The sequence below is a fragment of the Chaetodon auriga genome, chromosome 17 (assembly GCF_051107435.1).
Source record: "Chaetodon auriga isolate fChaAug3 chromosome 17, fChaAug3.hap1, whole genome shotgun sequence".
Classification (NCBI taxonomy): Eukaryota; Metazoa; Chordata; class Actinopteri; order Chaetodontiformes; family Chaetodontidae; genus Chaetodon; species Chaetodon auriga.
The window spans coordinates 1481179-1496539 of NC_135090.1; the positions used below are offsets into that span (position 1 = coordinate 1481179).

At 39.9% G+C, this 15361-nt stretch overlaps 1 protein-coding gene across 1 annotated transcript in view; it reads left to right on the forward strand.

The window, feature by feature from the left end:
* Nucleotides 1-5740: 5740 nt before the first annotated feature.
* Nucleotides 5741-15361, forward strand: part of sh3bp5lb (SH3-binding domain protein 5-like, b) — a 47838-nt gene continuing 38217 nt past the window's right edge. The window contains exons 1-3 of the mRNA XM_076754412.1: nucleotides 5741-6249; nucleotides 6583-6645; nucleotides 6790-6918. Of these exons, the coding sequence (XP_076610527.1) occupies nucleotides 5992-6249; nucleotides 6583-6645; nucleotides 6790-6918 (450 nt within the window). The 5' untranslated portion in view covers nucleotides 5741-5991. The remainder of the gene's footprint in view (nucleotides 6250-6582; nucleotides 6646-6789; nucleotides 6919-15361) is intronic.

Genomic DNA, 15361 nt, shown 5'->3' on the forward strand with positions numbered 1-15361 from the left:
AGAGCTGCTGATGGAATCAGCATGGCACAGAGACTGGGAGGATGAGACAAAAGCAACAAAAGGGATCATTCTTCTTTGTCTGTTGCATGGTGAGAGATGAAATCTAGAGAAAGGCCAAGAACAATGCCTACCTTCGAGAGAACAAGCTTCACTTTGATGGTAGGGCAAAGGAGCATATTTGGATGGAAAAGTCTGCTGTACTGCTGAGTATTAAAGAGTTAAATCAAAGAAAGGCCCCTCTCACGCATGTATTAGTTCAGTTTGTTACACTCTTAACCATATTATTTTTGAAACTGGTTAATGCGTATTTGGGAAACACCTCTTTCCTATAATTGACTGAGCTCAGATCCTCATTCATCCAGGTCATGGTAATTGTAAGAGCTTCCAAAGGCAACTGGACTTGCTTGTGGTTCTAGAGGATATTTTGCCACTCATCCAAAAGGCTTCTTCAGTTCTGAACTTTTGTAATCAATTGAAAACTTACTGGAGATGTCATAACCCAACAGATCTACAAAACAGTAAGAGCAACAAAGAATCCTGTCTTTTCTCTAGAACTGACTTTTGTCCAGTTTCCAAGGATATGGAAAGACAGGTAACAGAAGGAGATTTTTTTTTCCTGCTATAATAACTGATTATAAAAGAATTTTGAACTGAATCTGACAAATCAAGATATAAAAAACAGTTTTTAAATCATTGGAAATGCAGTAGCCCATTATTATGTAATCAGAGGTTTACAAAGGTGAACAGTATTGGAATTATGCAGTTTCTCACAATGACTTTGGGAGGTACTGGGAACTGCTCAAACACTAAATTAGGAATTTACAATTCAGTTTAGCAAGGAATTAGCTAAAAAATCTAATGCTTTTTCATGAAATGCCCTTCAAACATAAATTAATTATGTTAAGAGATGATGATCTCCCCCCACAATTAGATAAACTTCAACAGGAATTAAAGCTGCAAGTAGTGATGAATGGATCCTCGCACCATCAGGGTTTGTGGCAACCAGGGCCTCGTTGCTGGACACTGACTGGTTGACTCAGCTCTGAATTTTCATGTCTTTTAGACACTGCACAAATTAGTTCAATGTCACTTCCTGTGTCCACTACAGTACGTGGTGCCAGAGAACACCCGCTAATTCTACATTTTATTCCAGTATATGAAGTATAAACAACTTTGGGGTCCTGGGGCACAGGGTCTGTGAGAAAAAAGCTATAAATAAAAAAGTTACGTCCATTTCTCGTCAAACATTGTAAACGAGGAGTATTGCCTGAGTGTGCAAGCTGTATTTGGACGTTGTCCTGCAGATGATCCATTTGCTAACAAATAATGTTGTGTTACATCAAATTCTTTAATATATATTGAAATTTTATTTATCCACTACGATTAGACACAAAATGGTCTTTAATTGTAAAACACAGGAAAAAAATCTCAAAAAAAATTAAGACTTCATATCAGTTTAATTGGGCCCTATACAATGTAAACAACACATTAATTTTGCTCTGCTGCACTACAATACAGCAGCTGGCACATGTGTTCTCTGGAGAAGGGTAAGGGCATGGCACCGCCTCTTCTCTTTCTCCTGAATAGCTAAATGCCACTAGTCACTAACTTGCTTATTATATTTTAATGATGATAATATGTTAGGGATGAGCCAAGTGACCCACTGACCTCCAAACCCCGCAAGTGGAAAAAGAAGGGCCACTTGATTCCTGTCCATGGGATGTCCAGTATCACTGGTTCACTTTCAACACACCAGTGAGTATTGTAAACAACATTCCAAGTAGCTTTATCCATTGACATAAAACACAGATTCCCAACAAGTAAAATAAATAGAATGGCAAATGTCAAAGGAAGCTTGTAGATTAATCATATTTTTTTTCACCGTTTACTGATACATATTTAGTTGGTTAATCCAATCAGTTCAGTAACATTCATTGTGCATATTGATGGAAAAGGAGTGATGCCTATGCACAGATGTCACCACTCATCGTTCAGCAATTTATTACTTTGATGGTAATTTTAGCTGACAAACCATTTTAATGTTCTGGGTTTGAATTAATTGCTACTCTTTCAGTGTGTGATCTTCATCTAAAAAAACGTGTTTTCAGGACCTGTGACTTGAACTCCTCCACAATATGGTGAACAAGTGCTGCTGGGTTCTCAGACGATGCAACCACAAGGTGCTCAAGCCTGCTTACCTTGCCTTCAGGTAAGTAAGCTTGGACCTTGTGTCTAATAGAAAATTGAGAAAACCACTGACATGATCCAGACCAAGGAAGCACACTGCAGCACTGCTGCACTGTGTTTGCGTAGTCTGTACCTGTTTTATCTGTTTTCTAGCAGTCACAATGGCGTAATTCTGCAGCTGTGTTATATTGTACTCTTGTTTTAGTGAGGCTTCCTATAAATTGTATAGCTGTCTCAACCTGGCATCATTTAGCCCTTGTTGATGATGTGTGGTAATGTGACATACTGGTTGGGACAGCTAACATTAACTTCCAGTAAAGAAAGGCAGTCTTGCCATGTAAAACCAAAATAAGAGTTAGTGTTGGTGTGGTGTTGATGCTTTCTTGTCATTGCGCAGGTACAATTAAAAAAATTAATAAATAAATAAATATCTAAAACAAATCATTAATAGTAACATCAGATTCTTGCTATAAACAGCCCAGGCTTGGCTGTCAGGCAGGCCTGAGCTGCTGTCAGCAAGCTCCACAATTGTCTGTCTAGGAGACAGATCAAACTTGTTTCCTGTTATTTTGATGTTAATATGTAGCACTGAAGAACATATTGGAGAAACAGATGTATCATAATAGTCATGTCTTTAAATGTGCTGATTTAATAAATACTGTGTATTTCTCAGCCAAACACTGACTGAAGTAGTAACTAGCTACCATAACAGAAAATCCAAAAGGCTTTGATATAAACATAAATTAAGGTAAAGATATTAGTGATAATGCGTATTTTCATTGCAGTTCACCTGGAAGATGTGTTGCTTTATTAGTTGAAATGATTAGCTACAACACACTGGAATGTAAAGACAATAATACCAAACATTTTGTTTTTGTGTGCAAATACACTTTCTGTAGGTGACGAAACCAGGCTGAAACAGTGGGTGTTCAATATGAGAAAGAAGTAAAGTCCCTCTTGCACTTCTTTCTCCCTCTTCACTCTGTGGCGAGCACTTTGAGGACTATCAACTCATCACAAGTAGAAAGATCAAGTCTGAGGCCTGTGCTCATGCCAATGCTTTCTTTTCAGTCATCTCATAAAACAGTTAAGAATCACTATTTAGAAATGCTTTCAGTTTGATTAATAATGTAATAAAGTTAAGTGTGAGAACTGTGTCATTCACTCAGCCATCGTGTTCAGAGAAAATGTGCCCTTTTCAAGTTTTGGGTATTAAATATGTACACATGATGGTTGTGCACTCAAGCAAACCTCCATAGACCAGGTCTGACAAGATGGTATGTGTATGATACACCATCATATTTTAAATCTTCAATGAAGTGTCTTGCTTTAACAGAAATGCATCCACAATGTGCAAACTGAATGACTACATAAGGAAAACCTGGTGTATTGAGTAGTGCGTGTTTGGTGCCATCCATGTGGTTGTGGAGAAAGGAGACCACATGGATATCATCACATTCTCTAATGACTTACGAAGATGATGCTACAATCAATGTAGACTTCAGCTTTTCTAATTTAAGGATAACCCCACAGTTTACAGTAGCAGCCTTTGTGAATCATTGAAGGATCTCTCCAACTTATAGGTTCAACTTCTTTCCTGTATATTACCTTCCTTTGTGTTATAACCGATATCAGATAGTCATTGCATATTTTTAAAAATACAGTTTAAAGAACTAGCAGACTGGAGTTCAAGGATGAAAGAACTCCAGTACACTTATTCACACAGGTGAAAAGTACTTTCCAGTTTGAGATTAACATTGTTAAGATTAGGAAACATCCGGAACTGGCCAACTAGATGTTCAGCTGGGAGCACATTATCTCCTGTAATAGATGTGCACTGTTGTTGGCATCTAAATCTTTCCTCTTAAATGATGTAAGGATATTAGAGATAAGTTTTTAAATTTTATTAATATCTGCATGAAAGTTCTGTTTCATTTAATAATGTCATAAATGTAAGCCATTGGGAATGTTTTTTTGTCACCAGGATGAATAAACGTAGTGAGATTAAAATATCAAAGCAACAACTTAGTTAACTGGTTCCTACATTGTGACTACAGTTATTTGATCAAAATCAGATACCTGGTTAAAAGAGAAATGCTGTGAACATCCCTGCATTAAATAAATAAACACACAAAGGGGCATTTAAATTCAGCGCTTAGTGTATGTGTGTTACATACATACACTAAGCACTAATTTTGAGAGAGGGGACTGGCAAGAGAGACAATTGGTAAGAGAAGGTGAAGATGAAAATGGATGGCAGAGACTATATAAATACAGACATTGGTGGAGCATGTTTCTGCACCATTTGGTTGCACTTAGGTTTGGCAGATTTGTCGCTTTTCCCTCTGTGTGATACGCTAAAATCTATGTGGCACATTTTACAAAAAATCTGACCTTGACTGATATACGGCCTCCCCGCATTTGGTGAGACACTTGCACAAACTTTTAGAACAAGAACAATATCAAAACTCGAAGTCTCCTGGTGGCATACACTGAGAATGGACTATTTTTCAATGAGGAGTGGTTGGGCTTTTAATATTGTACAAGTGATTTATTAAATTTTCTATCGAAAAGCTCTGAGACAGATTAGTATCCAAAGATGAGCATATTCATATGTCTGTAGTGGATACACAATGGAAGAACTTCCAGATTCACCTGATAGGGAGGCTCAGTGTGTAAACCAAAGACAATCTGTGCACCTCTTATCCTATAAAGCACTGGCTGCAAATAAATATCTTCTCTGTGCTAATACTCTGACCTGCTGGGATGTGAATTGTATCATCCATCATCTTTGTGATTTGCGGTATTTACCAGTTTCTTTTACCAATTGTTTACAATACTGTTGTCCGTCTTCTGAAAGAGTATTCACAACCAGGGCATCAGACTGGGAGACAAAGGAGGCTGAGCAGACAGGGCCCTCGTGGGAAGAGGGCCCACAAAGATACGAGAATCAATAGTCATGGATGTGGCCCATAAAGAATGCCTATAGGTTCTGAAGAGCCTCCACGTCCAATGTCTTTTTTTTTTTTTTAAATCCTTTATCACCATCATCCATTCCCCATTTTTCCTTAATTTATGGGGATATCCCATAATAAACCTCTTGATATTTATGTCTAGCATGAAAATGAAATCACAGCCAGTCGTCACAGGAGTTGCCTGTGCCAAGGGCATGAACAGAGCTTGATCACAAATACACTTATTTTAAACAAAGATCTATGGCCATTAACGAGTGAAATTTGTTCAGTGAATCGCTTTTTAATCTTTGTCGGATGTAGTGCCTTCGTGTTTTCTTTCCACTTGTATTATGGTTCAGTGCCTTTAAAATGTTCCTCCTTTTCTTACCCTTCTTTCCTAAATGTATGTTGGGTCCTTCTTTGGTTCACATGGGATGTAATTCTGAATCTGAACAGGGTCAGCTCCTCATCCACAAAACATGCACTTAAATTTATTTAGCCCTGGCCCCAGGCTACATTTATTACTGGATATATTGTAAACAAATACAAAAAATACCAAGACATAAATGAGCAAATCGTTAATTTTGTAGAAAACGATCAAAACAAAAGCAGAGCAAGGAGGAGTAGTGCAGACTGCCGTTCGGGTCATGTGCAGCGTGAATGCATGTAGGTGCCGACATCGTGTCCAGGATTAGTCAGACCATCTTGTTTGTACTGCAGGCACGGCGACACATTTAAACACTTTAAGTATAAAGTGTTTTCCAAGGAGCTTTCCAGGAGCGTAAACGCTGACACCGTATTGTCGTCGGGAGAATAACCCGTAAAACGTTAGCCGAACAAGAGGCCGCGAATGGACCCAGAGAGCTCGCGTGAAATGTCGACCGACGAGGAGTCCCCTAAACCGGCCGGTGTGCGGGAGGAGACCCCGGGGGAGGAGGCGAAAGGAGGAGAGGGGAGCACCGTGATGTTGAAGCGAAGAGGAGTGGATGTACACACCTCGGAGGACGTGAAAGCGCAGTGTGAGGATGCCCGTGATGAAAACCAGAATAAAACTGGAGAGGAAGAAAATGCCGATAAACACGAGGAGGAACTAGACCCAAGAATTCAGGCATGTTAAAACATTAGCAATATCACTGAAGTAGTCAAATAGATTAAGCCTGAGTTGTATCTTTTACACAAATCATCCAGTTTCATATTAGTATGTGGCATATTTAGTGAAGTGAAGTGAAGCATTAAAATATTAATATACATTAAAATATACATGGCACTAGTCTGCTCTTTCCACAAACTGGTATCTGGCATGTGCAACCTGAAGCCTGCCACTCTGGGAAGCAAACGCTCCCCTCTCTGAACACTTAAAACTGCTTAATTTCCAGCATCTCTCCAGCCTTTCTGTGTGCATTCTGTTTTTAATTTAGATCATCTTCCCCTGTGTTTCCAGGAGGAGCTGGAGCATCTCAACCAGGCCAGTGAAATGATCAACAAGCTGGAGCTGCAGCTGGATGTGAGGAAGTTGTTTGTGTCGCAGTCACAATGTTTGTACACTGAAAGACTGTTCACCTGTCTTATTATCACAGCCTCAGCTTTCACACAGTGACATGGCAAGGATGTGAGTTGTGATTTTATGCCATGTGTGCGCTCCCTGCAGGATGCCAGGTCCAGCTACAGGAGGATTCTTACTGATTCTGCCAGGAAGCTCAATGCTCAGGGCTCCCAGCTTGGTCCCTGCATTGAGAAAGCAAGGCCCTACTATGAAGCCCGCAGACTTGCCAAAGAGGTACGTGATGTAGCTGAGTCTTCGGTGTATGTGCATGGATTAATATGAAAGATGTACTCTCAGTCGGCAGTTTAATGGGTTCACCTAGTGTAAACTGGGGCAATCTGTGTAGATTGTCCTGCAATAAATCTTACCTTCATGAAGTTTATAATGTTAAGTTTTTGTTCAAACTGTTTAAGAGAGCTGATAATTCAACCTTAAGTTCATTCAGGGTGCCGTAGCGTTTGCTTCTGGTGAATTGTATTGTGTTATATTCAGAGATGTTAAAAATAAGATAAGATGATACAGAAATTTTCCTTTGACAGGGCTCAACAATAAATATATAAAGAATACTTGAAGCACATTTAGGGACACTGGACTGGCTAGAAATTTAAAATAAATGAAACTTTGTGAGGGGATTTCTTTTTCAATGTTGCACTGTTTTGTGTCAGATGACGTTATTGAGTAATGTCCTGAGCAGTATTCATCTTGTGAATGAAAACTAGGAGGAAAAATTAGTGTTGATAACCTTTTTTTATACAAAGAAAATAAGACTAAAACTAAATAAATGTAATATTTGAAAGCGGGAACTGTGACAGAATGTATTCCATTTTTTGTTAATCAAAACAAACTAAATGACAATGTGAAAGATGGATTAATGGACAAATGAACTTATTACTGTTTTGACAAAGTCCTATTCACAACAACCAGCATATCGCACTGTAGCTCCTGATGACAAAACTGGTTCCTCAGCTGTCCAGAAATATGTCAAATATAACACTATCAGGTGCTGTGGTTGTTGATTTAATGTTACTGTGACTATCATTTGTGCATCTTTCAAGCTTTTGAAAGGAATGAGTTTTAGTCTTCTCAAGTTAAACCCAGACAATGGGCATTATATTAGAGACCAAATGCATGAATCCAGATTTTGAATGATCAGCTGCTCTGCAGTAGAGATAACAGATAGCAGGGGTAGTGCTGTATGAATGGAAACAGAGGATACGGTTCTGTTCAAACAGCCTGAGTTTGGGAATGATAGGTAGATCACTGAGTCAGTCTGTTGTATTGATAGAAGATAGTGATACCTGTAACCATGGTAACTGTACACAAAATAAACAAAGATAGTGACAGCATTTTGACACAGTAGCCTCAAAATGCATCAAAGACAGGAAAAATGAAACATGCATGACAAAAAGGAGACTTAAAGGCCGCTGACAAAAACATGACCAAAATGTAACACTAACAAAAATCAATGACTAAAATTTGACATTTTTAAAAGTCTAAGACTAAAGACATAGTGGGTGTTATAGCTAAGAAAAAAATACCCCAGAAAAGATATCAATTATTTTTTGTACCTTCAAGTTACAATCTTTCAAATTTTTGTGCTTGCCTTTTCGCATCACTCTGTGAGCAACTGTGATCTGATTTTATGCTGCACACAACATGAGTCTTTGGACAGCAGGGCACAGGAGTTTGTTACCTTGCTGAGAATTTGGAAATATGCAGCCTGTCACCTCCAGCTCTTCATGTTACAGTTCACTGTGGCTTTTCCTTCTTGTTCCATTACTCCCTGCAATATTTCAAACTGAACCACCATCAAAAATACTCTGGGCATAACCGTTGTCTTGAAGACATTTTTTGTGAGGGATGGATTTTTTTAGCCTTTATGAGACATAACAGAAGAAAGTGGGGAGAGAGCGAGGATGACATGCACCAATGGGCCAAAGGTTGCAATCAAACTTGATCTTCTGCTGTAATGACACAGCCTTGATACTTGGGGCATACACACTGCCAGGTGAGCAACCTGGGAGTCCGTTAGACTCATTTCTATAACAGTATGTGCTAAGATCACTGACAAACACATTGTATTTCCTGTGACTACGTCATAAAAAATGTCAACTTTTGGTTTGCTAGTGAAGTGCTTTTAATGTGAAGCTGCAGCGACAGGAAATGTGTGTGTGTGTGTGTGTGTGTGTGTGTGTGTGTGTGTGTGTGTGTGCGTGCGTGTGTGTGCGTGCGTGTGTGTGTGCCCCAAACTGCCCCAAGCACACTGGGTTAATTCACCCAGTTCTCTTTTTTTTTTTTTTTTTTTTGGGGGGGGGGGGGGGGTATGGGATGGTAGGGCAAAAGTGTAGCCTTCTGACCCATGACCACCTTAATCCTCCTCTGAATATAATATAATACAATACAATTCAACTGATCCATATTTTACTTATGCATTAGCATGCGTACGTAGCATCTTAATGTCAGTAGCTACAGCTGAAATTGAATGACTTTTCTGTATTGAAACCTAATTGATTATGTTAACGTTTCAACCCTTGAAGGAATGGGGAATGAGTGGCAGTCGTGTTTAATCAAAATGCTGAGGAGTCATTTGAAACTGTAATTGAACTAATGAAGATTTTGTGGATAAAGACCAGAGGCCTAATTGATAGTAATGAAGCAAATAATAGATGATTAATCTGAACTGTTTAACGCTGTCATTTGTAGTTATTAAAATGCTAATTGAAAAATGAGGAAAATGTCATTAATACCACATCAGTGGTGTTCATATGCTTTGAATTCTTTTTCGCTTAAACCATGACATGCTTGACAAGGGTAATCGCATAAAGATGATAAAAACCATCATCATAAACAATGATGCAGTCATTAATCTTTCAACAGTGACCTTAAATTTTTTTGTTCTCCTTCTCCATCCATCCGGGTCTTCCTGCTGCTTTCTCATGCAGAGATGTCGACCAAACCTTCCTGTGTCATTTAAGTAACCTTGACTTCAACAGCTTTCTCCCAAACTAATGCAGATACACCTTGCTCCAGGCTTTGACAGAGCTCATTGAGCTGCATGTCTGGAATGACTTTGTTCTTTCATCAGGATAAACACCAAAGACTCTGAGACTTTATTTTAAAGGGAGCCCCAAAGTACATGTAAATACAACCCCAATTCCAAAATAGTTGGGACACTGTGCAAAACATAAATAAAACAGAATATGATCATTTGCTAATCCTTTTTGACATATACTCAATTGAAAGAGGACAGAAGCAATATATTTAATGCTTTACCTCATCAACTTCATCCATTTTTGTAAATATATGCTTATTATGAATCTGATGCAGCAAACAAGTAGGGACAGGAGCAACAAAACTGACTGGGAAAGTTGTGGAATAACAGATGGACAGAGTTTAGAGCTGAGTGGTAACATAAAACAGAAAAGTATATATGTTTCTTTCTGCGGAACCACATACCTGACCTCTAATTTAAGATGCTGCAGGACCTCCCTTAACTGGAGTGCATCCCCCACAGGACCTGTTCCTTAACGTTGAGAAATCACGTGCACTCTCTAGAGTGCAGTCAGGTAACAAACATGGCAAACAGGAGGAGAAATGCTGAGTGTAGACGCCATAAATATGCATTTATATGGTTGATTAATTGTATTAGCTACTCCTACCAGTGTCAGTGACCAAAAAGTCACTGACACTTCTGGTAATTGCTACATGGGTGTGGTTTCACATTACTTGAGCTGTTCATGAGTATGGCAGCAAGCAGACACCCATGGTGTGGTGGGCTCTGATATTTTCTGTTGACTGTCATTGTCACTGTACTCATTTCATGTCACTGCAGGCTCTGTTTCATTGTATATAGCTTTAAATTGCGTCCTTGTTATGCTCTTTCTTTTAAATAAACTGTTTACAACACATCTGGACTGAAGCATGGATTTTTACAAATGCGTCACACTACTCAGCTGACTATTGACCAACTCAGTGACTTTCATTGTTTGTAGTTGCTTTATTTAGTCAACAGTGTAATTATTTAGTTGGTAGCATGAATGTCATGGATCGCTGAACTTCTGGATTTAATGGACATCATTGAAATATTTGGACTGTTTCCTGTCTTCGGCTTGTTGGAGCCACAGTTGACTGCTGCTGTGGTGGAAACTCACTTGTTGACAGCCGCTTATCACAGACATCAGAAGCGGTAGGCTTGTGTCTGTTAATACATTCTGTGTATTTGTTGTACGTTTGAACACAGTTCACAGTAGAGATACTGCTGCTTGTCCATTGGGGGCGGTTGGATTTAGCTTGTGTTTGTGCATGCTTGGTTTCCTGTGGTGAAAAAAATTAAAGGGCTCACAAATGAAATTAAGCCAATGAAAAGGGATGAAAATGTGCTGTTCAAACTGGAAAGAATCATTCACCTGTGTGAAAATGCAAAATCACTATATGAGTGTGTCATTGTATTTCTTCCCAAGAAGAACAGGTGATCAAGGGTGACTTATCCAAAGGCATAACAAAAGGTAACGCAGATTTCTTTTTAAAAAATTGGAAAGCGCTTTTAGCACACAGGTCATGTTGCTGCTGATTTCACAATTGCTGCATACAGTGGGGGAAATAATTGTTTGATCCTCTGCTGATTTTGTAAGTTTGCCCCCTCACAAAAAAAATGAACAGTGTTTGTATAATTTTTATGGTAGGTGTATTTTAACAGAGTGAGACAGAATATCAACAAAAATTCTGAAAAAACACATTATATAAAGATTATAAATAGATTTTCGGTTGATTGTTTGAATAATTATTTGATCTCTTTCCAACCAGCAAAAATTCTGACCCCCCCCAGACCAGTTCAGTGCCAAAGGGGAACACAAATTAGTGCTGTCACTTTGAAAAAGTACTCTGAACATCAACTCGTTGTAAGTATAAAAGACACCTGTCACAGAATCAGTGTCTTCCATTCAAACCTCTCCACCACCATGGGCAAAACCAAAGAGCTGTCAAAGGATATCAGGGACAAGATTGTAGACCTGCACAAGGCTGGAATGGGCTACAAGACCATCAGCAAGAAGCTTGGTGAGAAAGAGACCATTGTTGGTGTGATTAATTGAAAATGGAAGCAATACAAAATAACCATCAATCGCCCTCACTCTGGAGCTTCATGCAAGATCTCGCCTCGTGGGGTAAGGATGATCATGAGAACGGTGAGGGATCAGCTGAGGGATCAGCTCAGAACTGCACGGGAGGAACTTGTAAATGATCTCAAGGCAGCTGGGACCACAGTCACCAATAAAACCATTGGTAACACACTTTGCCGTAATGGATTGAGATCCTGCAGTGCCCACAAGGTCCCATTGCTCAAGAAGGCACAAGTACAGGCCCGTCTGAAGTTTGCCAATGAACACTTGAATGATTCATATAAGGCTTGGGAGAATATGCTGTGGTCAGATGAGACCAAAATTGAGCTCTTTGGCATCAACTTGACTCGCCGTGTTTGGAGGCAGAGAAATGCTGACTATGACCCCAAGAACACCATTCCCACTGTCAAGCATGGAGGGGGTAACATCATGCTTTAGGGCTGTTTCTCTGCTAAGGGTAAAGGAAGACTTCACCGCATTGAAGGGCCAATGAACGTGGCCATTTACCGTAGAATCTTGGAGGTGAACCTCCTTCCCTCAGCAAGAAGACTGAAGATGGGTCGTGGATGGGTCTTCCAGCGTGACAATGACCCAAAACATACGGGCAAGGCAACAAAGGAGTGGCTAAAGAAGAAGAACATTAAGGTCATGGACTAGCCTAGCCAGTCTCCAGAACTTGGAGGAGCTGAAACTTCAAGTTGCCAAGTGACAGCCTCGGAACCTTAAGAATTTGGAGAGGATCTGTAAAGAGGAGTAGACCAAAATCCCTCCTGAGATGTGTGCAAACCTGGTGACCAACTACAAGAAACGTCTGACCTCTGTGCTTGCCAACAAGGATTTCTCCACCAAGTACTAAGTCATGTTTTGCTTGAGGATCAAATACTTATTTCACTTGATCAAATGCAGATTAATTTATAACCTTTATATGATGTGTTTTTTCTGGATTTTTTGTTGATATTCTGTCTCTTTCTGTTAAAATAAACCTACCATAAAAATTATATCAAATCAAATCAAATCAAACTTTATTTATATAGCACTTTTCATACATAATGCAACACAAAGTGCTTTACAAGAGTTAAAAACGATATAAATAATAACAGAACAGCACCAAAAACCCAACCCTCCCACCCTCCATATGTACTACCACACACCCTCAACTTCATGCACACACACACACACACACACACACACAGACATTCTCACCACAGACAGTAGCAGGAGTAACGAGACATGGCAAGGCACTGAGGATTGAGGAGAATGCCACCTTTGGGGCCGTCCACAACGAGAGGAGTCATCACGGACTATGAGCACAGGGGCACCGGCACCCGGGCCCCCCCGACCCTGACAGACTGGCGAGTCCCCACACCAGGGTAGGGAGCCCCCCCACCAGCCGGGCCGAAGGGGCCCGAGGACAGCACCCCCGGCAGCAGACCAGACACAACTTTCAGTGTGGAGGACCCCCCTGAGGAAACACTGGAATTAAAAAATAAATTAAACAGTTAAAAGAAGAGAAGTTCATAAGATAATAAGTAAAGTAGATAAAATAGGGTAAAATAATACAAAATATAAGACAGCAAAATAAAAGGCATCAACGTAAGATAAATGATAAAAACGCAAGAAGAATTTAAAGGTCAGTTAAAAGCCTGATTAAAAAGATGTGTCTTTAACCTTCTTTTAAAAATATCAACAGTCTCTGCAGTCCTGAGGCTCTCTGGCAGGCTGGTCCACAGGTGTGGGGCATAGTGGCTAAATGCCGCCTCACCATGGGTTTTTGTTCTGGCTTTTGGTATGGATAAAAGGCCAGTGTCGGAGGACCTCAGGGTCCGCGAGGGTTGATATGGTAAAAGCAGGTCGGATAAGTAAGAGGGCGCAAGGCTGTTAAGACATTTGAAAATTAGTAAAAGAACCTTAAAATCAATCCTGAAGCGGACAGGGACCCAATGCAGCGACTGTAAAACTGGTGTAATGTGGGCCCGCCCTCTGGTCTTCGTCAGCATGCGTGCAGCTGAGTTTTGCAGTAATTGGAGGTATGAAATACTCTTTGTAGGAAGACCAGAGAGCAGGGCATTACAGTAATCTAAACGACACCTCTGTGCTGGCCTGAGAGAGAAACGGGCGGACTCTGGCTATGTTTTTAAGATGATAAAAGCCTATTTTTGTTATATTTTTGATATGTGGGATAAAAGTCAGCTCAGAGTCAAAAATCACGCCCAGGTTTTTTACAGATTGGATTGGTTTAAAATCTTGTAGTTTTGGTAAAAGTTTCTCAGTCTGGCCTTCAGGACCTATAACTAAAACCTCTGTTTTGTCCTGGTTGAGCTGTAGGAAATTCCCTGCCATCCATGACTTGATATCTAAAATGCAGTTAAAAAGGGTATCTATTGGCCCTGTGTCATCAGGAGACACGGCAATGTACAGCTGTGTGTCATCAGCATAGCTATGGAAACTGATGCCGTGTCTCCTAATGACGTTTCCGAGAGGAAGCATATAAAGATTAAAAAGAATTGGACCTAAAATTGAGCCTTGGGGAACATCGGTCTGTGAGATAGGAGTGGAACCGTTTAAAAACAGTACTAGAGAGGCCAACCAGGTGTCTGAGTCTATTTAATAAAATGTGATGGTCTACTGTATCAAAGGTGGCGCTTAGATCCAGTAGAACCAAGACTGTGAGTTTCTTGTGATCTAAGTTCCACCTGATGTCGTTTAAAATCTTTTAAAGTGCTGTCTCGGTACTGTGAAAACCAGACTGATGTCTCTCAAAGGTGTTGTTTCTGTTTAAAAAGTCACTGACTTGGTTAAAAAACAGTTTTTCTACAATTTTACTTAAAAAGGGTAAGTTGGATACAGGTCGGTAGTTATTAAAAATGTTGGGGTCTAAAGTGCTCTTCTTCAGAAGGGGCTTCACCACCGCTGTTTTAAAAGCGGTGGGGAAGACACCCGTCTGAAGGGAGCAATTCATAATGTTTAAAAACTGGTCCTCAAAGAATCCATAAAATGATGTGGGAATTGGATCTAAAAGGCAGGTTGTTGAGTTTACTTGGGAGAAAACTTGACCAAGTGTCCTCGCATCAACCAGGGCAAAACTCTCCAGTGTTTCCTCAGGCAAGGACAACAATTCCAGTGTGTTAACAGATAAAACTTGTTGGGATAAAAGGCTGGATCTGATGTCCTTGATTTTAGTTCCGCAGTGGTCTGCAAAGTTCTCACAAAGAGCATCAGATGGCATGTGAAGAACTTTATTAAAATTTGTGCTTTTTAAAATATCAAAGGTGGAGAAAAGGAACCGGAGGTTGTTTTTGTGGTCTATGATAAGTTACGAAAAAATGAGAAATTCTTGCCTGTTTAACTGCGTTATTGTAGGTTTTGAGTTGTTGCCGTAGAGTCTCGAGGTGGACTGTTAGTTTAGACTTTCTCCATCTCCTCTCGGTATTCCTGCACTGTCTTTTCAGTTTATGTATTTCATTGTTGTTTCTCCATGGGGGTGTAGGTTTTCTTGTGATTGTTTTAGTTAAAAGTGGAGCTACTGAGTCGAGAGTGGACTTCAGTTTGCTGTTAAAACT